Raw genomic sequence first — 23557 nt, 5'->3', positions numbered from 1 at the left:
TGTCTCTGGACAGCGATTGAGTGATCTCGAGATAGGGGATATAGTCACCGAGCCCTTGTCATGGTCTGATCACTCTCTCCTTCGTCTTGACCTTCGAACCGCTACACCCCGCCGCAGGGAGCCGGAGCCGGTAAGATGGTTCCGCCCCAGGCGCCTGATGGAACCTGACAGGTTCCAGATGGAGCTTGGGCCATTCCCTGAGGCTCTGGCACACGCCTCGACTGGAAACCTAGTGGCCGCCTGGGATAGGGCGGCCGCTGGAGCTCTGGACCGGGTCGTGCCTTTGCGGCCTCTGACCCGGCGCCGATCTCATTTAGCTCCTTGGTTCACTGAGGAGCTGAGGGAGTTGAAGCGCCGGAAAAGATGCCTAGAGAGTAGTTGGAGGGCCAGTCTTTCTGAATCTGACCGGACACTTGTAAGATCTCATATTAGGAATTACCTAGTGGCGATAAAAGCAGCGAAATGTAGCTATTTTGCTGCTCTTATTGCGTCATCAGATAATCGCCCGGCCGCCCTGTTTAGGGTGACCCGCTCCCTGCTCCAACCAGGAAGCGCGGGAGGACCCCTTGAAGGGTAGAGCCGAGGATTTTGTTCAATATCTGTATGACAAAATTACTCAGATTCGGGAAGATCTGGACAGTCTCAGGGGGAGGGACTGGGGCAGGTCTTGAGAATGTTATCTGGGATGAGTTTGATCCTGTGACCCCTGAGGACGTGGACAGGATTCTGGGTAGACTGAACGCGACCACTTGTTTATTGGACCAGTGTCCCTCCTGGTTAGTGCTGGCCTCTCGGGAGGTGACACGAGGCTGGTTCCAGGGGATTATAAATGCTTCGTTGGGTGAGGGTGTCTTTCCCGCCGCCTTGAAAGAGGCGGTGGTGAGGCCTCTCCTCAAGAAGCCTTCCCTGGACCCGGCAATGTTGGTAAATTATCGTCCGGTCTCCATCCTTCGTTTTGTTGCGAAGGTTGTTGAGAGTGTGGTTGCGCAACAGCTCCCCCAGCACCTGGATGAAACGACGTATCTGGATCCGTTCCAGTCGGGCTTCAGGCCCGGGTACAGCACGGAAACGGCATTGGTTGCGTTGGTTGATGATCTCTGGAGGGCTCGGGACAGGGGGTGTTCCTCTGTCCTGGTCCTGTTAGATCTCTCAGCGGCTTTTGATACCATCGACCATGGTATCATGCTCACCGGTTGGAAGAGTTAGGGGTGGGAGGTACTGTGTTGCGGTGGTTCTCCTCCTTTCTCTCTGACCGGTCGCAGTCTGTGTTGACAGGGGGACAGAGGTCGACCCCGAGGCCCCTCATATGTGGGGTGCCGCAAGGGTCGGTCCTCTCGCCTCTCCTGTTCAACATTTATGTGAAGCCGCTGGGCGAGATCATCCGTGGTTTCGGGGTGGAGTACCATCAGTACGCTGACGCCACCCAGCTGTACATCTCCACCCCAGATCACCCCAACGATGCCCTTGAAGTGATGTCCCGGTGCCTGGAGGCCGTACGGATCTGGATGGGGAGGAACAGGCTCAGGCTCAACCCATCCAAGACCGTGTGGCTGTGGTTTCCGACGTCCCGATATAGTCAGTTGACGCCATCACTGACTATTGGGGGCGAATCATTGGCCCCCATGGAGAGGGCTCGCAACTTGGGCGTCCTCCTGGATTCACGGCTGTTTTTAGAAGAGCACTTGACAGCCGTGACCGGGAGGATTTTTCATCAGGTTTGCCTGATTCGCCAGTTGCGTCCCTTTCTGGATCGGGACTCGTTACGCACGGTCACTCATGCCCTCATCACCTCCCGCCTGGACTATTGCAATGCTCTCTACATGGGGCTCCCCTTGAGGAGCACCCGGAGGCTCCAACTGGCGCAGAGTGCGGCCGCGCGGGTGGTAATGGGAGCGACATGGCGCTCCCATGTAACACCTCTCTTGCGCGAGCTGCACTGGCTCCCGGTGGTCTTCCGGGTGCGCTTCAAGGTTTTGGTTACCACCTTTAAAGCGCTCCATGGCTTAGGACCTGGTTATCTACGGGACCGCCTACTACCACCAATAGCCTCCCACCGGCCAGTACGCTCTCATAGAGAGGGACTCCACCGGGTGCCGTCAGCCAAACAGTGTCGACTGGCGGCCCCTAGGGGGAGAGCCTTCTCTGCGGGGGCACCTACCATCTGGAATGAGCTCCCCCCGGAGATACGGAGGATTCCGGATCTGCGCACCTTCCGCCGCGCTGTGAAGACCTTTTTATTCCATCAGGCGGGCTTGGCCTAATCTCTTCCCTTTTTTAAATATGTAAATTTTAATCTGTTTTTAAATTATTGGGGTGTTTTAATCTGTCTGGGCCAAAATGATTTAATTTGATTTTATCTGGTTTTTAAATTTTTTGTATCTATGTATTTTATTGTTTGGCTGTTCACTGCCCTGAGTCCTTCGGGAGTAGGGCGGTATACAAATCAAATAAACTAAACTAACAGTCCTTCTCAGGCGGAGGGGGGGCCAGACAGCGGCAGTGAGAAGTGGGCCAAGGCCGGTGGGTGCCCACCCCCACCTGCTCCGGGAGGGAAGGCAGATGCCACACCGTCCAGCTCAGCCATCCGGGTGGAGGCAGGCTCCATGGCAGGTGGGACAGAGCCAGGAGGGACACGCGAGCCAAACGTTTGGAGCCACGCTTGGTGGAGTTTGTAAGCAGGCTTAGTGGGGCCACTTAGCGGGGAGGGAGACCCCAGCCCATTTGGTTCGCTTCAGTGCAGGGTGGAAACGGAGAAGGTGGAGGAAATCTGTGCCTCTCGGCATCCAACCCTCAAAGACTCCTTTGAATCCCAGAATTTGATCCTGCGCTTGCTCGTTCTCACCTTTCTTTCTTTCTTTCTCTCCCTCCCTCCCTCCCTTCCTTCTTCTTCCACTCTCTGTCTCTCTGTCTCTCTTTCTCTCTTTGATTCTGATTCTCTGGCACCTCATCTCTTGCTGGGTCTCGCGGGCGCTTCTTCCAGCCCTTGTTGGTGCTGCACATACCTTGGTCACTCAGGGAGATGCATGACCTGGTCTCCCCCCTTTCTCAGGCCAGGCGAGGACTGACTGGGAGGGGAGAGTGAGGGGTGGGGCCAGCCAGTGGTGGGATCACCTGACAGGGAGTTACAGCAGAGGGACAAAAGAGCCACATGTGGCTCCGGAGCAACAGGTTGCTGTCACCCGGCCTAGACAAATTGGCAAAATAATTGTTATTAGTTTTTGAATTATGTTGTATAAGTATAGGATAAACAACATTTACATTTTAGTATAACAGCTATCCATATACATGTTAATTGTTTGAAATTGCTAAGTGTAATTTTACCCATTTGCTATGTTGATCAGAACTTTAAAGGTTATTTTTGAGCATACATATTTTTAGACTTATTACAGTTAATATTCTGCATTAGGTTTTCATTATGGCAATAATAATATAAAATAACTTGCTGGAGAGAGCAAAGGTTTATAGTTATCGTTTTATAGATGTATTTTAATATCAGTAGCTCAGTGTTTCAATATGATTTTTTTTTTAAATGTATTATTTGGTTGGTTACACCTTCCTCTGTGATAATTCAACTAGAACAGGGGTCGGCAACCTTAAACACTCAAAGAGCCACTTGGACCCATTTCCTACAGAAAAAAAACACATCAGAGCCACAAAACCTGGGTGGGCATGCCCAACTCGATATCACTCACTCCCACCCAGTCACATGTCCCCCTAACCATGCCTACCCAGCCATAAAACCATTCTGTCTCTCTCCCCCTTCCATATCTCCCCCTCTCCCCCGTGTCTCTCTCCCTCTGTCCCTCTCCCTCTCTTCTCCTCTCTCACCCCTCTCTATGTATCACTCTATGTGTGTGTGTCTCTCTCTCCCCCTCCCTCTGTATATGTGTGTGTTTCCCCCCTCCCTTCTGGCAACCGTCCTCCTCCTCCCCCTCCTCGTGATGTCCTGGCCAGCCATGGCTCAGCCGGGAGCATGCATACACACAAGCAGACCCTCCCCAAGCGAGTGCCAAAGTGCAGCAAAGGCGCACGCAGGGTGGACGGCCGCTCACTTAGGAGGGTGTTAACAGGACATGGTTTGTCTCCTGCACTAATGCAAATGTGGCACGGAGGCAGGAACAGGGAAGCTTCGGTCCTGCACTCTTCTCCTTCTCCCACTCTCATGATACCCTAGCCAGCTGTGGTTGAGCCGGGAGCATGCACACACATGTGGAGACCCTCCTTAAGTGAGCCGCTGCACGCCCCGTGCACACCTTTCCTGAGCTTTGGTGCTTCCTTGAGGAAGGTTTCCCTGTGCGTGCGCACGCTCCCGGCTCAGCCACAGCCAGAGCATCACGAGAGTGGGAGGAGGAGATCCGGCGATGGCCGGATCATTAGTGCAGGAGAGAAGCCGCGTCCTCCTAAGCGAGCTGCTGCCCACCCCGCACGCACCTTTGCTGTGCCTTGGTGCTAGCTTGAGGAGGATCTCCCCGCACGTGCGCATGCTCCCGGCTCACGGGGGGAGGAGAGTGCAGGAGTAAAGCTGCACTGTATCTGCCTTCGCGCCACATTTGCACGTAAGGCAGCCTTCGCTTCCTGCCACTTCGGGCTGTACTCAAAAAAGGAAATAAGAGGGGCAAGGGGTGGGGCCAACCAGTGATGGGACAGAGAGCCATGGCAGAGGGCCCAAAGAGCCGCATGCGGCTCCAGAGCCACGAGTTGCCGACCCCTAAACTAGAATAATTAAACTTTATTATTATTTAATAGTTAAATGCATAGAAAAGATTCCTGAATCTTCTTTAATTTAAATTCTTCTTTCATTTTCCCAACTAGGGGTGCGCTTCCTGGAAATGGTATTATCCTTTCCACTATGCACCATTTGCTTCAGATTTTGAAGGTATTGCAGACATGGTCTCAGATTTTGAGAAAGGAACCAACCCAGTAAGTTTAATTACTTCTATTTATAATTCATCTTAGTAACTAAAGATTTAAATATTTAAACAGTTACTACTCTCTACCTTCCTTTTTACAGTTCAGACCTCTGGAACAACTGATGGGTGTCTTCCCAGCTGCCAGCGGTAATTTCCTTCCACCAACATGGAGGAAACTTATGACTGATCCAGTAAGAAAATTAAAGGGTCTTTATTTGTTTGAATATTCATGTTAATATTCTCTCAACTACTTCACCAGTTGTCTGAAAACCAGATATATTATTTATTTAACTGTCTGTTATACCGTAGATCTTTCAGTTGGAACTTGTGTGGTCTTAAATGTTTCAGCTCACTTCAAATTTAGTTTGATTTATATTAGATTCCAACTGTGAAATTTGTTATCCATAACAAAGGAATGTTATGGTTAATGATAAAAATTTCATTGAATTGATGCAACTGCTTGAAAGGCTGGCCACAGTAGGCAGTATTTGGGACAGACCTTTAGAGTTCTGAAAAAGTGTGAGGAAGATCAGTATAAAATGTCTTCCAATATAAAGTAGCATTTGTGGTTTAGATATTCACAAAATGGCTGCCACATTTAAAGTACTGTATGTAGTAATTAATTTATTTCTCCACTATCCAATGAAATAAATGGATTTCTACCTTGACTACTCTTTTAAACTATATGGATTTATTCTGATAATGATACCTTAATTTTACTTCTATTTAACCACCCTTGAAAATACATTTTTGTGCTAAATTTTGTTCATAAGCAAAATGAGAGTGACAGAGAAAAGATTGCTGTAGCCTTTCATTTAACTTTTCAGGGTTTACTGGTAGCTATTAACTGTTTTCTTTTTGTGGTTCTATTTGACCACAGCACACAATTACTGAAGCATTCCAGAATATTAGCCCTAGCCGAGGGAAGAAGGAAAATATCACCAGTTTTATCTCCACTTTTTAAATATTTAAATTTTTAAACAAGAACTTTGTTTATGAGATCTATAGTAATTAAATCAAGGAATGAATAAGGAAAGAAAACTTTGCTTGTGTATTGGGAATTTTGTTGGAACATTGGATAGAAAACAGAAGGATATAAAAATGAACTTTAATGACATTAACATTCATTCCTGAACTATTGATTTTTAATAGTTTCTGTGCCAGTTCCTGGCTGGAAAAAGAGATTCCGTTTTGACTGTAGGGGGCAAGAAAGATTCATGATTTTTCAGTCTCTGGTTTATAGTTGAAGGGATGATTAGGCTTGAATAGAATGAAAGTGAAAGAAGAGTAACTAGCCAATGGGCATGTTCTCTCCTTGATCATGCCCCTCCCTCTTGCTTTGAATGGATAAGAGAAATTGAAAGTCGAGCTCTCTTTGGATCAAGCTCTGAGTTTCTCAGCATTTTCCTGCCGAGAAACAAAAACCAGCCTTATCCCTGCTATTTGCATGCTCTTATAGATATGTTCCATAGGTGCTACTTTTGTGAGTTCTAACGTATACTTGTGTGCTCAAATTATCAAGCACTTAGAAGCAGAGCTGTGGAGTCGGGAGATAAATGTTCCGACTCCGACTCCGACTCCTCAGTTTTTTGTACTTCCGACTCCGACTCCGACTCCGACTCCCCGACTCCTCTGTATTAATATGCGAATGTATTTTATACATTCCTTGAAGGAAAGAAAGGCAACATACATGTCATTACCACAGGACTACTGGCTGGGAAGCCAACAGTCTACTGTATTGAACAGTTTAAGCAAAAGACAAACACAATGAAAACAACAAAGTTTTATTAATTTTTTTTTATTAATTTAATTAATCAAGTTGCTGGATAGTAGCAGCAGGCATAAACATCAGGAACAGGAACTTTACCAGTTCAAAAATACAAACCACATTATTTGGTTGTTTTAGAACAAAAACAAAGCTTATCTATATGAACCAAAAACAAAATCTGTAAAACCTAGAAATGGTTTATATTAATCTTGAAATGTAGTTATAGGCTTAGCAAATGCAAATCAATTCAATGTAGAGTTCTAAGGAAGAGAATTGCCTCTGCCAGATCCTCTTTCATAGAGGCTCTTAAGTCAGACTTTATTATTTTTAGGGCTGAAAATAATCTTTCGACACTGACTTGGGTGGGTGGCATTGCAGTAACTATTCTGGCCACATCACTAACGATCTCTGGATAAACAAGGATGGCTTCTTCAACAGTAAGTTTTGATGAGCGATCATACTTTTCAACTTCTTTTAGTGCTTTATAAAACTCCTGTTGGAATTTTTTTATTTGGACATTTACTGGTTCTGTAACGCTTATGCGACGTCGCTTTCCTTTAGCAACTTCCATTTTGTCTAAGAAGGAATCAAAGTCTAATTCTTCGTTTGAAGAAGATGATTCTGAGTTACCACTATTGCTTAAAAGAACTCCATCCTCCTGTGGAGGTATTTCAGGTCGTAATCCCTTCATGCGAACTGCTACATCATAGAGGGCCTTTTTCCCAGTAGCAATCTGTTTACTGTTCAATAAAAGTCGGCTCATTGGGTCGACATAAATAGCCGCTAACAAGATTTCATTTTCCAGCAAAAGACTCTCTCTTTTCATCATTGAAGATGCAATGCCCTCAGCTATTAACCCTCCATTTTTGTTCAGGCGATATAACAGGCTCTTCCATTCCAAGAGGAATTTACCCGGGGTTAGATCATCACATTGCAACCTCTTGGTGACAGTGAAGGGGTGAGAAAGAAGGTTCTCCAGCTCTTTTGTTTGTGTCCACTGGCTTGCAGTTAATGCAAGATTTTCATTGTCCATTTCTTCTATGAAGTCTTTAAGTTCAAGCAAACGCTTCACCATTAAATAAGTGCTTCCCCAGTGAGTTGTTTGATCCAAAATGGCTCCTTTTCCTGCACGTCTTTTCAAAATTGCATCTGTTTTTGGGGCCCTGGCTGCAACAGTTACTTGCCGTAATTTGCCAATTAATGTAGCTGCATGGCGATCTTTTAATCCATCTCTTATGGCAAGTTGCAGTGTATGAACAGCACATCGCATATGATGAATAGTAGCAAGCTTCAATGCTTCTTCAACAAAGTTGTCTAAAAAAATGTCAGCATTCTCTTCAGTTTCTAAACTTTCTCTAATACTTGCAGAGCTGTCTTCCTCTAAGTCTAATATCTGTTTGATACCTTCTTCATCTGCCTTCATCTTCTCAATTGTGCTCAACATGTTAGAAGCGTTATCTGTCACAACACATAAAATCTGTTCCTTTTTAATTTCAAAATCTTCTAGAACACCCTCCACTAACTTCTGAAGGTAATCACTGGTGTGATGTGCCTGAGTGTCCTTTACTCCGAGGGTCCGTGTTATTGTTTTGTTATTTTCATCCACAAATCTAACATTAATAGCGAAATAATTGACTCTGTGACGTGTGCATGCATCCATTTTAAGGAAGACAAAACGTCCTTTCATAACTTTCTGTAGTTCTTCCTTTTTACATTTGGCCTCCTCAATTATAAGTTTCCTTATACTTTCTCTTTCCAGAGAAACACCAAGTTTTTTTGCCATTTCTCCATTTAGGCCTAAAAAGGCTGTCTGTGAAAAGAAGGATAGTGGTACACTATTCTTTACTACCATTTCAATAATGTAGTGTTTGAATTTTTCTGGTGTCATCCTTATGGTAACTTTGTCAGATATAAAGAATTTTCTTATTTGTGATTGTTCTCCAGTAGATTTCTGAACGTTTTTTGTCACAGAAGTAGATGCAATGTTTTCATTGCTATCTTTCTCATTCACGGCTTCTAACACTTTGGGATGAAAACGCTGTAAGTGTCTTTTCAAATTTGATGCTCTTGTAGGTGCATTTTTATCAGGCCCACTGAAACTGCTAATTTTTGCATCACATTGTTTTTCACCATCATCATCTTTTCTAATACATTGGCACACGTAATGTTTTCCATCACTTGATAATGCAAAGTGCTCATAAACAGTAGACTTTGTTGTGTTTGTTGTTAGCAGTCTTTTTGCCATTGTTTAGGATGCCTCTTTCCCTAAAATATAAAATATGTTATACTAACTGGCATATAATTAGATTTTTAATATCAACATACACAGTCTTGTAAGTTGTACGTACATGGCTTTATACAAACAAATAAGCTATATATCCCAGCACTAAACCTAGACATGATTTGTCCTATACAATATAAACACTTACAGTTGAATCCAAGAAGCTGTTCCACCAAGTTCTTCTAAGCCAGTGGTTCTCAACCTTCCTAATGCCGCGACCCTTTAATACAGTTCCTCATGTTGTGGTGACCCCCAACCAGGGGTAGGTTCTAAATTTTTTTACTACCGGTTCTGTGGGCGTGGCTTATTTTGTGGGCATGGCTTGGAGGTTATGTGACTGGGTGGGTGTGGCTAGCTGGTCATGTGACCGGGTGGCCATGGCTATGTGTATAGAGGGCTGAAAAAAGTCATTTCTGACAGGTCCTCGCACTTTTGACTGGTCCTCACACTTATGACCATCCTCACATTTATGCCCGTGCAGCATTTTTAACAACCATGTCACTCATTTCACAACTGCTTCTCTTCACCATGGTGACAAGATAGGGCAAAAACGTAAAATGTGAGGACAGTCGTAAGTTCGAGGACTGGTCAAAAGGGAGAGGACCAGTCAGAAATAACTTTTTCAGCCCTCTGAGTAGTCCATATACATAAAAGGATACAGCAATAGAGAGGGATGAAGGAAGGGAAGGGAAATTAGAGTAGGAGTGAGGGTAAGAGAGGGAGGAAGAGAGGAGGAGAAGGAGAAAGGAAGAGGAAGTAGGGAGGAGAAGAAGAGGGTGAGGAAGAGAAAGTAAGAAGGAAAGAAAAGAGAGAGGTGGTAGGTTTGAGGAGAAAGATTGCTGTACAATAAAAAAGATGAAAGGGAAGAAAGCCAACCCCAAACAAATATAAAGATATTAAGATAAAGAATGAATTGTTAAACTTTAAAGAATAAAAGAGAACAAATATGAATAAATAACAATAATTAGAAACACACATACAAACATACAATGTATTTTCTTTGAACAGAGTATTTGGCCGGTTCATAAATTTAAACAGTGTTTAGTCATGTTTAAAGTTTAAGCTAACAATCAGAGTTACAAGTTTTTATAGCCTTAGCTGAATGACAGCAGTTTTTCCAATGGTTTACAGCTTCAGTCTTGAACTATTGACCCTCCATTCCCTTCACTTATGCAAGTGTCTCTAGTCCTGCAAAAAACATATTTACTTAATCCCTTATCAGTGAGAGGCTAGGTTACCCATGGGCGCTGCGTTCCCTGTAACAGCAGAACACAACACTATGGAAAGTATAAGTATTGCCACTCCTAATTGTGCGTTGCGTGCCTTATAGTGAAGCACATGAAAAGCATGCTTCTTCACAGTCACTTAACGTGTTCATTTTGCGGTTACGTGAGGCACTGCATGCATTGGTCTTTATTCTTACAGTAGAGAAGTCATTAATTATAACTTTTTGTGAATTGGGACATTTAAACTTGCTTTTTTTAAAATTCCAATCTAAATTTAGTAGGAGTCGGAGTCGGAGTCGGTGCATTGTTTGCCGACTCCGACTCCGACTCCAGGTACCCAAAATTTCCTCCGACTCCGACTCCTCGACTCCGACTCCGACTCCACAGCACTGCTTAGAAGGTTTATTTTATTTTGTCATGAAGCAGGGTGGGAATTTGGGAGGAGGAAGAGGGAGTGGAACATAGGAAGCAAGACTTTGCTGATTGCATACATATGCTTTTGCACCTGGTTTAATGACTCAGATTCAGGGCTTAAAGTTAAAAAGTGTAAATTTTACACTTTGAAAATGTACTTTTTAAATTTAAATTGTTGTTTTAGAATAGCTTGTAAACTCATTTCTTTAAACAAAATGCTCTTTGAATTACGTTTCAGAAAAAAATAGTGCCTTCATCCAACACTGCAGATTTCTAAATCACTGTAATAATACTTTATTAAAACAGGATTCAAGTATAATTGACTTCTATCCTGAGGACTTCGCTATTGATCTGAATGGGAAAAAATTTGCTTGGCAAGGTAACTATTTCATCATGAAGTCAATATTTGTATGATTAGTCTTGGGAATAATTTTAAGAAAACAGGAAAAACATTCCATTTACAGGTTTGCTATCAGTTGCTAAACTGATTTCTATGTGCTGTTTTCTTTAATGAATTTGTAAAAAATACTAACCTGATCAAGATTAATTGAGTTGTGATACATAGTAATTTCAGCAGTATCTAGATGGAATTTATTGCTGTGACTAAAATAAAGTTTAACATTTTAGATACTTAATAATAACCTTCTTGAATAGTTTTTATAATAGAAAAACCAGTGTGAAGTGCTGTGTTTTATATGTTCTGTCCAGGGTCGTGCAAGAGGACTCTACTTGCACAGCTGTCCTCTTCCTCAGTTGCATTTTGCCTCTCCTCAATCCCTTTTTTCCTCTGGAAAAAGCCGGGAAATACGCTTGGCTGTAGTGCTCTTCCACTGATAAATTAACCTATTGAATGTCACTCTAAAATAAATTATTTAATTTTGCAATTTCTTTTTATTTTTATTAGGATGTTTAGCAATTCAGTATTTGTAATAGGTAAAACTGGAAGCTGTCTTTTTGGACTTATTATAATCAAAACATATTGATAATGTGTATCTTAACTTCATCTTAACTTCAGTCATGACCATAATCCAAATTTAAGAGGTTTGTTCTTCATAGTGAAATGTAGTTTAAGATCGCTCCAGATGGTACTGAACATTAGTTACATTTGCTTAGATTGTGTGTTACTTTTTTTCTTAGCTCTATAGACTATTCACATAAGACTAAAATTTCAAAAAAATCTGTTTCAGAGATAAATGCCAGTTTAGTCCCATTAATAGCACTTAGACTTATATACAGCTTCACAGTGCTTTACAACCCTCTCTAAGCGGTTTACAGAGTCAGCATATTGCCCCAACAATCTGGCTCCTCATTTTACCCACCTCTGAAGGATGGAAGGCTGAGTCAACCTTGAACCACTCAGAATCTTATTCCTGGAGTGAGTAGTTGAGTTAGCTTGCAGTATTGCATTCTAATTACAGCGCTACCACGGCTCTTAAAAAAACATTGAAAATTATTCTAACATTTCTGGGAAGGGAAATGGTGGATATACAGTAAGTGTAAAATTAACAAAAGTTGGTAAGTGCATGAATTTTCTTTTCCTTTTTTCCCCACCTTCAGGGAAAGTCAATGACCTTAAGTTAAAATTTTCAAATCCATGATTTTGGTGGAAGAGCTAAAATATATACTTAATTATCTGTTCTTGAAATCCAGTGTTATAATTTGGTTTCCCCAAGTATCTTTTAAAACTTTCTCCTTGATATTGTTAGAGATAAATGTAAGTTCCAATTGCTTATTTTCCTAGGGGTTGCTCTGTTGCCTTTTGTTGATGAACGCCGTCTAAGAGCTGCTTTGACACAGGTGTATCCCAACCTCACTTCTGAAGAAAGTAAGAATTGCAGGATTGTAAAATGGTTTTAGATAGAACATTTTGGTAGTGAATAGAATAATAATAGAATAGAATAGAATAGAATAGAATAGAATAGAATAGAATAGAATAGAATAGAATAGAATAGAATAGAATAGAATAGAATAGAATAGAATAGAATTCTTCATTGGCCAAGTGTGACTGATCACACAAGGAATTTGTCTTTGGTGCATATAGTGATATTTATATATAAATAGAAGACATTAATTTCTGTTTCATTCTCAAGTAATTAGACAGTAAATATGTGTGCCATCTTATACTATTCCAATCTTGGTCCTTCTAATTATTTATAGTACAAAAATATCTCATCACCCACCCACATTACATTTTAAGTTCAATATTCTTTTTGTTAGAATCATTTTGAATCACATTTTGATCACGTTTAGATCAAATACTCAACTCAAATGCTATGGGGAATTAAGTTATTCAATACAATAATTCTACAAATTGTAAGAGAAGAAGAGTTAGAGGTGAAGTCGAGGGGACTCAGCCTAGAATTGTTAGGTATCCACAAACATTCCAAGTCCAGCCCTCTTTGAATTTCATTGACTCTTATCCAGCACCAATTAAGTGCTGACTATTATTTGATTAGATTCTTCTGAATTGGCTTGAGCAATAAATCTTCTTAACTGGAACTTAATGTATGGTCCTGATTCTTTCTGCCTAACAATTTCAATATAAAAATGCAATTTGTCAGTTTTCTATGACATGAGAACTATTTATATTCACCCTTCAGTCACAAATAATGATAAAATCTGTATGCAGACTTGTGGAATGTTATAGTACCCTTCTATAGCTCTTCATGTCAAATACTTAGATGATGAAGAAAAACAGCAGAACATGGACCTGGTCTTTAGGAATTCTGACAAGCATCCAAGTATCTTTATTACATAAACTGTTATTCAGATTGACAAGTAGTCATAAGTGATGAAGAGTGCAGGAGAGAAATGTTAAGTTTCTCCTGAATAAAAGTAATATAAAATTTTCTTTCGAAATGTGATGTACGATTCACATAACTCCTGTGTAAAATCAGAAGTCCTTGCAAATGATTCCCACTGTCTACTCCTTTTAGACATTAAGTATTATAACTTTATTTCCTTTTCTAGCCAGAAGAAATAGTCTTGGTGGTGATATCCTTTTTGTTGGGAAACATCATCAGCTTCATGACTTCATTCTTGAACAGTATAAGTCTAATGAAAAAGAGGTATGTCTTCTCATATTTGTTAGATGTATGCAATGAAGTATGTTTCAACTGCATAATTGTCATTGGAGCTATTTTGGTTAAGTTAATCTGGATTTATTTACTCCTCAATAGCCAGTAGATATACCCCCTGAACTGTGTCATGGAATACAGGGAGAGCTCACCTTGAATGAATATCCCATCCTTCCAGATGAGTAAGTACAGCTTATATTGCAGTTAGTTTGCTGACAAATTGCTCATGGTTAATTTATTTCATATATGATAAGACTGATTTGTTTTATTCATTGTCAAGGAATTTTTAAAAATCTAGTCATATTAGAAGGAGAATAATGAGGAAGATCATCTGTAGATGTGAAAGTTGGAAAGAAATATATACATCTCCTGTGTGCTGCTTGGAGAGTCCAAGCAATGGGTTAAAGTTTAGCCTGGTTGGCCAGAGACTGAGTTGAATTTGCCTAGCCACGCCTCTTTCTCCCATGAGTCTTCAGTGTTTCAACTCAGTCGGCCTAAAGAGACTTGCTTTAAATTTCTCTGTCTTAGAAAAATTATTTAAAATACTCTGCCAGCCACAGAAAGAAGCCTCTTTCTCCCTTTTCTCTTTAAAATTACCACCAACAGCCTGAGGTGTTTTCCAGCTGCAGCCAGGAGCTCCGTGGAGCTAATCTCTTGCCTCAGGGGCCTCTCCTAATGAGGCAATCCTTTTAAAGGCAAATTTGGCTTCTAGCAGCTCAGAAACGGAGCAAAAGCCTCAAACTTTTCAGAAATCTTCAAGGGATCTTAATTAGCAGTCCTTGTTTATCGGAAACACAGCAAGGAGCCACGTGAGTTTTGGCGATCGGGCCTAGCACTGCTGGCTGATTTACTGCTATTGCCTTTATGGTTTGGGGATTGTTGTGTCTCTTCCGCACCATTGATTACTGCTGCCTTCTCTCATAGCATTATTAGAGCTGGTCATTGATCAGTCTCACGCTTAATACCTAACAGCAGTGGAAAATTGGCACCATATTTACAACTACTGGAGTGAGGAATAATATCATTATTATAATCATTGTCCTAGTAAGATCCTCTGATTGAATTGCCTTTTTTGCTTGTCATTCCAAGATGGCGGATCGCAGCTCCTCTCACTCCAAAAGTACTGCATCCCATTCCTCTGCTTCTAAGAGAGCTAAGTCTTCAGATCACAGTAAGGCAATTGGGGCTCAGCCTGGGCCTTCCACCAGATTCAAGGCCCATTCTTCCACAGCTGTTGATAAGGATGCAGAAAGAAGGCAAAAAGCCTTAGAGAAACAATTTGCAAAGGCAAAAAAGCAGGCAGAGCCTCCTCAGGCCTAGGCCTTGTCATTGTTCACCCAGAGCCTAATATCCCTCCAATTCAGGATACACCTCCTTCTGCTTCAAACGAAGATAGATTGAATTGGTCTCCAGATATTACCACAGATCCTCCAATTGAATTAATTGAGAGTGCTGTGGAGGTTATTCCCATATCAGAACAGGACTCATCTGATCAGGGAGTCATTCCAGTACCTAGGAGGTCAGCTCCCTCAGCTACTTTCACCCCTACAGCGGCGGGGCTCCGCCCTGAGGTAAGCCAGGCCCCTGTTCTTTCCCAGGAACTCTGCCAGATGTTAGCTCAGACCATTGCCCAGAGCATTGACTCTGCCCTGCTTAGAAGGGGCTTTCCTGCTCCCGACTCAGCTGGTACCACTCCCAATGTACACCAGGCCCACCAGAATAGGGTTTATTTCCAGGCCCCTCACTCACCTCATGATTCTCAGGGCCGTGAATGGTCTTATGCTGGGGAGGAGGAAGAATTCGCAGATCATGATCTTTCTGAAGATGAAGGCAGATCTCCAGACAAACCAGCCTTCACTGGCCTTTTCAACCCTAGCATGTTCAAGACCTTGTTATACAAGGCCAAAACCACGGCCAATCTAGGGGTTGTGGCTGGGGCATCTGACCGCTCGGCTGAGCAGGATCCCCATGCTCGATTATTTACAGAACCGGTCACTACCCAGGACGCTGTTCCTTCTCCCAGATTATTCATAGACATTATTAAGAAGCAATGGCTTCAACCTGGGTCCTTGTCTAATCCCAGCGGATTAGACAAAAAGATGTACACTGTAGAACAGGAGGTAGAGGACTTGCTTAAGTTGCCTACAATAGATACTCCCTTTGCCAATCTAGCATCTTCCAATATTCTCCCCTCAGACTCTGCAGAAGGGCTGAAGACCGAGGATAGGAAAGCTGAGATGTTAGTTTGTAAGACACATCAAGCAGCCGCCTGGGCGATCAGATCAGCCACGGCAGCTTCCTTCTTTAATAGAACCTCCCTCCTGTGGCTGCACCAAATGCAGGCAAGAGCTCCCCAGGGAGATGTCAGGTTACACCAGGACATCAACAAGTTAATTGCTGCAGCAGAATACTCTGCTGATGCAACCCTTAATGCGGCTAAGTTCACTTCCAGGGCCCTGGCCTCTAATGTGACTTCCAGACAATTATTATGGCTTCACCATTGGCAAGCCGATATGAAATCCAAATGGAAATTGGCGTCTGCTCCTTTTCAGGGCAATAATCTTTTTGGTGATGTTTTAGATCCCATTTTGGTAGAGACCAAGGATAAAAGGAAGGTACTTCCCCTGTCTCACAGGAGGACAGACAGGAGATATTCTCCATATTATCGCAGGCAGTCCTTCGTGGGGCGGAGGGCGGTTACTCCGCCCCAACCTATCAGAGGACTTACCCTCCAACTTCAGACCGATCCCAGGATAGGGCTCAGTTCAGGGACAGGTCTAGACAACTCCAGTCTAGGAGACCCTTTCGAGGGGCCGGTGGTAGACCTTACCGCAGGTCCAAATGACTCCCAGTCACACGTTCCCATTGGAGGCCGCCTCTTGAAGTTCTCAGCCCAATGGGAACTCATCACAACCGATGCCTGGGCTCTGCAAACTGTCCGGCTCAGTCTCACATTGGAGTTTTCATCCCTTCCTCCAAGGAGATTCATCTCTTGCACTCTTCCCAGGGATGCCACCAGGAGGTCTCTGATGGAAGCCAAGATCCTTCATCTACTCTCCATCCAGGCAATAGAACCGGTGCCTGTCTCGCAGAAGGGTCTCGGTTTCTACTCGATCCTCTTTCTGGTCCCCAAGAAATCGGGGGGTTGCAGGGGAATACTAGATCTAAAAAGACTCAACAAACACATCAAATACAAGCGATTCAAGATGCAATCCTTAACCTCTATTCTAAATTGCATCAGACAGTGGGATCTGCTTACATCCATAGATCTAAAGGAAGCCTACCTGCACATACCAATTCGGATTTCACACAGGAAATATCTCAGATTCTGTTACGCAGGGCAACACTTCCAATACAGGGCCCTTCCATTCGGCCTGTCCTCTGCCCCCAGGACGTTCACAAAGCTCCTGGACATGGTGGCAGCCCATCTGCGGGCTCGCCCAATCAGGCTTCAATGTTACCTAGACGGCATTTTGATTCAATCTTCATCCATCAGGCAGGCGAGACAGGATTTGTCAGAGACTATTCAGGCTCTGCAACTTCACGGGTTTTCAATAAATCTAGAAAAGAGCCAGTTAATTCCATCCCATTCTATCCATCATTTAGGTGCCGGGATAGACACAGTCAGTTGCCAGGTTTTTCTATCACCAGAACGTCTAGTCAGCATACGGGCCTTGATACATCGGGTCAGGTCAGCCAGGTCTGTCTCCCTCGCAGTATTGTCCCAGTTACTAGGGAAAATGATTTCATGTCTGGCCATCGTTCCTTGGGCGAGGTTACATTCCCGAACCTTACAGTGGTTCCTCCTACCGAGCCAACGAGCAGGCATCAGTCACTCCACAACAAGAGTCAGAATGCCTCCAAAAGTTCTCCACTCCCTGAACTGGTGGACGTCACCTTCCCTAGAGAAAGGCTGTCTCTTCAAGGAACCGCCACGTCTAACACTAACTTCAGATGCCAGTCTATTCGGCTGGGGGGCTCACCTGGGTTCCCAGATGGCACAGGGCAGATGGTCTCCACAGGATCTGTTACACGACATAAATTGGTTGGAACTCAGAGCTGCCCACCTAGTTCTCTGTCAGGCAGGGAGGCACCCGGTCCAAGGACCTGATGTCCGAAGCAGAGAGCCTCGGCCTCTGGGCAGAATCACATCTGCTCTCCCTCCAAGCGGAACATATTTCAGGCGCACACAACGAACAGGCGGACTGGTTGAGTCGAACAACCGTCGATCACTCCGAATGGCGTCTCCATCCAGACCAGTTTCACCAACTGACGACCAGGTTCAGCCAACCATGCATGGATCTGTTTGCAACACCAAAGAACACTCACCTACCACGGTTCTTTTCCAGATTTCTGACGCCGGGGCAGAAGCGACAGACGCCCTTCGGGCGCCCTGGCCTCGAGGCCTTCTATATGCATTTCCTCCAACACCTCTACTACCAAGGGTCATCCGGAAGCTTCTGGACGAGCAGGCAGAAATTCTGTTGGTGGCTCCGCACTGGCCCAGAAGGGTTTGGTTTGTGGACCTGGTGTCACTGTCAGTGTCCCGCCCGTGGAGGATTCCGCCAGACAGGATTGTCCTAAACCAGGGAGCAGTTCAACATCCCGAGCCCCAGTGGCTCCAACTGGTCGTCTGGCGATTGAGCGGGAAATCCTGAGGGACTCCAGATTCTCAAGCAAGGTCGTTTCCGTCATCCAGGCGTCTTGTCGTCTGTCTACCACCAGGATTTACGACGCCACTTGGTCAACCTTCTCTAGCTGGCGCCGAAAATCGCACATTCCTCCCAGGACAGCTTCTCTTCCGGACGTCTTGAATTTCCTAAACTCAGGATTCAAACGGGGACTTACTGCCAACACGCTCCGCAGACAGGTGGCCGCCTTAGCGACTATTCTACAGGGAGAGGGTACTATCTCTCTCTCTCAACACCCCAAGGTGAGGAGTTTTCTTCAGGGAGTTGCTAACTTACGGCCTCCTCCAGTCCATAGGTATCCTTCCTGGGACTTGCCTCTTGTTCTGCAAGCACTTACGTCTGCTCCGTTTGAGCCCTTAGGATCCGCCAGCCTCAGAATACTTACCTTCAAGGTCGCCTTCTTGATAGCAATCACATCTGCGAGAAGGATCTCCGAACTGGCGGCACTGTCGGTACGTGGAGATCTATGCATCTTTTACTCCGACAGGGTGGTCCTCAGGTTGGACCCGACTTTCGTACCAAAAGTCAACTCTTGGTTTCACAGGGCACAGGAGGTGGTTTTACCTAACTTTTGCCCTGACCCAGCACATCCTAGAGAACGACATTGGCACACGCTCGACTTTCGTAGGGCACTCCGCAATTATATTGACAGGACCGCATCATTCAGGCAGTCTGAATCACTATTTGTATCATTCCAGCCTACTGCCATGGGGAAGAAAGTTACCCCATCTACAATTGCGAGATGGATCAAAGCTTGCATCGCAATGGCTTACGAACACCAATCTACTCCAGTGCCTAGAAACATCACTGCGCATTCAACTCATAGCGCTGCCACCACGGGAGCCTGGGCTACTCCGGCTTCCATATTGGAGATCTGCAGGGCTGCAACTTGGGCTTCTCCCACTACCTTTATCAGAAATTACAAGTTGGGGGGCTTCCGGTTTGCTGCTTGTCGCTGCCAGACGTTCCTTTGGGATCGTCAGCTTCCATCGCCTGTCAGAGCCGCCTTCACAACGGAATGGCGGCTCGAAAAAACTCCGTTTCCATGAGGAAACGGAGATAGAGCCGGCAGGGGTGGGTAGAACTCTCTGCGGAGTCCCAAAAGTTTTTCCTTTACTTTTGGGACGGAGCAGATGAGATGCCCCGTATCCCCAGCCGCTGCTCCGGGCTTTGGGAGACCTCTGCTGATGCAGAGCCAGGCGTCAAAAGCAAGCCTGCAAATTTAACAGACTACTCAAAGAAAATGTGAGCTGGACCTGTAATACTGAACTGCAAGTATTTTACTGATTTTTTAAAAGAAATTACTTAAGAGAGAGGAGGAAAAGAAAGAGGAAAAAAAGCCTTTTAAAATGGCGTCGGCTGGAGGAGAGGCAGAAAGGGAAAGTCCTTCCGTTTTTTATTACTACAATGTAGCGGAATAAATACCACTGGCTACATTTGTAGACAAAACTTCGCTCCTGTGTTTTTTTTCTCTTTTTCTCTCCCTTGGAGACCTGATATTGTTGTTGATTGGAAAGAAGTCTTTCTTGCTTTTTTTTTAACAAAGTCTGCCTGGGCGGAAACATGGCACTGAGACTCATAAAGTCAGATAAACAAGAAGGGGGGGGGATTCCCCCACCAACAACTTAAAGGAACAAGTCTTAACTCTTCAGTCTGAGAAACCTGATTTTAATATAATAGATTTTTTTATAGAAGAGATTGAAAGAAGGGAGGAGATTGTGAATCAGCAATTTGAAAAATTTAAGCAGGAAATTAAAGAATTGGTGAAATCTAAGTTTGATTCTTTGGAGAAAAAATTCTCAAAAATGGCTAATGGTTTTACAGAATTTATGATGCAGTTGGACACAAATACTAATGTACTAGAGTCTAAAATGGAAGGAATTCAAGATAAATTGGACAATAGAATCCAAAAAATTGAAAATGACTTGACAAACATTCAGGATAATAGCTTAGAAGAAAAATCTAAAATGAATGCTGATCAAAAGTATGGTAATGCAGAAAATCTGCAACAGAAGATTGAAAAAGAGATTTTAATGGTACAATATAATTTCACAGAATATGCGATAAGATTAAGAGGTTTGCAGGAAAATAATAGAGATGATTTAAGGAAAATATCTTCTGAATTTCTAGCTGGGATTCTAAAGGTTCAACCTGATGAAGTGTTTTGTAGGATTGACAGAGTTTATCGAATCAACTCCTGGATTGCCAAGCAAAGGCAATTGCCTAGAGATGTGGTGATTTATTTTACAGACAAAGAAATTAGGAATAACATCGTGCAAAATTCCTTCAATTCTAAGTTGCAATTGCATGGAAGAAAGATTTGGATTTACAAGGAACTCCCACCTAAGATATTGATGGAAAGGAAGAAATTTGGTTTTCTGGTGAATGAGTTAAAAAAGAGAAATATCACATTCAGGTGGGACGCCCCAGTTGGTATTATATTTAGATATCAAGGAGAAAGATATCAGCTAAACACTGTTGAAAGAGCGGAAGAATTTTATCAAAATAGGTTGAAAATGAACTTAACATCTTCAGGTATAATACAGGATAAGCAGAAGGAGCTGGAAATAAAGGTAAAATATCGAAATATAGAGACTGTACCAGATGAATTGCCTTTGGATTCATTGGATACCCCAGCTGGACTATCTACAAATCTGAGAGAAGTGGCATCTAACCTCAAGGTGATGACTTATCAAGGCAAGGATAAGCATGGAAACCAATTAGGTGAAATACAAGGGATAAAAAAGAAATATGAGATACAAAAACAAAACCAACAAGACCAATCTACAAAGCAGAACAAAATCCGACCAGATGATACACAATTTGTAGAAAAGAAACCAGGATGGAAACCAAACCCACAAAAAGTAAAGAAAAAAAGAAATAGGTGGCATAAAAATAGAAATTTCTAAATCAGGCAACAGTGAAGCCAGTGACTTTAAAATATGAATGATTATGTGTAAACACAGAAGAGGCGACGTATTGGTTAATATCATCCTGAAGATTGTGGCAGATCTCTGCATGGCCGTTATTTGGGGACGTGAAATGAGCCTTAAACTGATGGATTTGAATTATCCATTTTGGAATATTTTTTTTTGTGTTGATAAATATATTATATTATCTTGAATTACAAGGCAAGAGAATTATGCTGGGGCATGCAGAAGATCGGGTTGTTACCCACTACGATGACGGGAATTAATAATCCTGATGAAACCCACTATTATTACTATATGGAATATAATTATAATGTCACTCGGGTGGTTGTTTTTACTTTTATATATATAAGAAGATATTTACTACTGATGGGGGCAGATATGATTGAAGATCTTGAATAAACTGTTGCACCAGCAAGTTATGTTACCCGATTATGGATGTTGGTTCTACCAATCCAGTGGAAAGACCTTAAAGAAGATACTATATGGATTATAAATTTAAAGTCATTGTCTTTTCTTTTTTTTTTATTTAGATATAATGGAAAATATAGACATATATTTTTAAGTAGTGTGGGCAGTGAATCAAAGATATTAAGAAATGTTGTGTATGGTAATTTTGCTTGATAGTGGGTGAATAAGCTAGTTAGCAGATTGATTAGTCTAAGAAAAGGGATTTTTAAGTGATATATTTAGGGGAGTGGAGGAAATGGATAGAGTGGAATAAATGTTAAACTAGATTTGATGGGGAAGGTTGCTTTGAAATGTTATAGTAATATACATAGAAGATTAAATGTTAAAGTAGGACTTATTGTATAGTTTTAAAGTGGTCTCTTTTCTGAAATGTATGGATAAAGGGGGATGTTATAATATTAATAATATTTTTAGTAAGTAAAGGTCAATATCTAGAGGAGGGAGTAAGTAATCTGTTATGAAGTAGGTTTTTTTTTTGTTATGAAGAAGTCACAGGGGGGGATGGGTGGGGTGGGGAGGGGGGGTTAGGGAGGGGGAGGGAGAGGAGGGGAAAAAAAGGGGAAAAAATCTGTATTTGAAAACTTTTTCAATAAAAAAAAAAAAGAAATTACAAGTTGGACATTTTTGCCTCAGCCAAGGCTTCGTTTGGCAGAAGAGTCCTGCAGCAGGTTCTACCAGGAGAACGACACCTGGACCACTCGGACTCCCGCCTTAGGGATACTTAGCTTGGGTATATCCCATTGCTTGGACTCTCCAAGCAGCGCACAGGAGATTGAACATTGGAGCTTACCTGAATGTTCGATCTTTGTGCGCTGCAGGAGAGTCCAACCCCGCCCTACTGTAGCGGTCCAGCATCCAACACTTACTTATAGTGGACATTCTTCTATCATCTTGCTACATCTTCTACAGACCTCTTCGTCGAAACACTGAAGGCTCATGGGAGAAAGAGGTGTGGCTAGGCAAATTTAACTCAGTCTCTGGCCAACCAAGCTAAACTTGAACCCATTGCTTGGACTCTCCTGCAGCGCACATAGATCGAACATTCAGGTAAGCTCCAATGTTCAATTTGTGAAAATAAAGATGTAAAAGATCATCCTTCCCAAAACCCCAAATACTATCCCATGTGGAAAATCACCAAAGGGATTGATTGATTCTCTACATTTTGAAACTCTTGGCAGTTCACAACAATTGTGCGACAGTATATTATATAATATATATAAAGATATAAGAATGCAACCTTGGCAACATCATATTGACCAGCCAAAAGCCTATGGAAAAATAGAGTTTTAACGATCTTCCAATAGTCTGTTGCTGATGGAGCTGGTTTTGTTTCCAGGTTGGCAGCAAATCCTCTTATTCTTTGGGACTTCAGTCTACTCAGGAGTAGTGTGGTATCCAGATACCTCAAGAGTTTATGGCAATCATGAACCTAACCCAAATTATTTGAAGGCTTGACACATAACAAGGGATGCATGTTGACAAAAGTGTTAAGGGAATGAAGGATTTTACCATCAATACTTCCAATAATTAGAGTGCCTTCTGATAGCTTTCTGGCTTGGTAGTACTGCCCGCTTTCATAGGATTTATTTGATTAGTCCCCCCCCCCCCATGGATGGGCTCAGCAGGGTTTTAGGGAGAGTTTGGGATTTATCCTGAGAATGTGATAGGCAGTTTGACATGAGTCTCTTAATTGTTGCCTGAGTGGGTGGGTGACAAGAGCCCTTCCTTCCTTCCTTCCTCCCTTCCTCCCTTCCTCCCTTCCTCCCTTCCTCCCTTCCTCCCTAGCAGG

At 43.0% G+C, this 23557-nt stretch overlaps 1 protein-coding gene across 1 annotated transcript in view; it reads left to right on the top strand.

Moving 5' to 3' along the window:
* The window catches only part of XRN2 (5'-3' exoribonuclease 2), an 83224-nt gene that overhangs the window by 33604 nt on the left and 26063 nt on the right, over nt 1-23557 (top strand). The window contains exons 18-23 of the mRNA XM_070940795.1: nt 4813-4920; nt 5012-5101; nt 10906-10978; nt 12341-12424; nt 13570-13667; nt 13779-13858. Of these exons, the coding sequence (XP_070796896.1) occupies nt 4813-4920; nt 5012-5101; nt 10906-10978; nt 12341-12424; nt 13570-13667; nt 13779-13858 (533 nt within the window). The remainder of the gene's footprint in view (nt 1-4812; nt 4921-5011; nt 5102-10905; nt 10979-12340; nt 12425-13569; nt 13668-13778; nt 13859-23557) is intronic.

The sequence above is a fragment of the Pituophis catenifer genome, unplaced genomic scaffold (assembly GCF_029215685.1).
Source record: "Pituophis catenifer annectens isolate HBS135680 unplaced genomic scaffold, rPitCat1.0.hap2 SCAF_3, whole genome shotgun sequence".
In the NCBI taxonomy this organism is placed as follows: domain Eukaryota; kingdom Metazoa; phylum Chordata; class Lepidosauria; order Squamata; family Colubridae; genus Pituophis; species Pituophis catenifer.
Note: the sequence above shows the minus strand (reverse complement) of the source record. Positions and strands in the feature narration are given on the sequence as shown.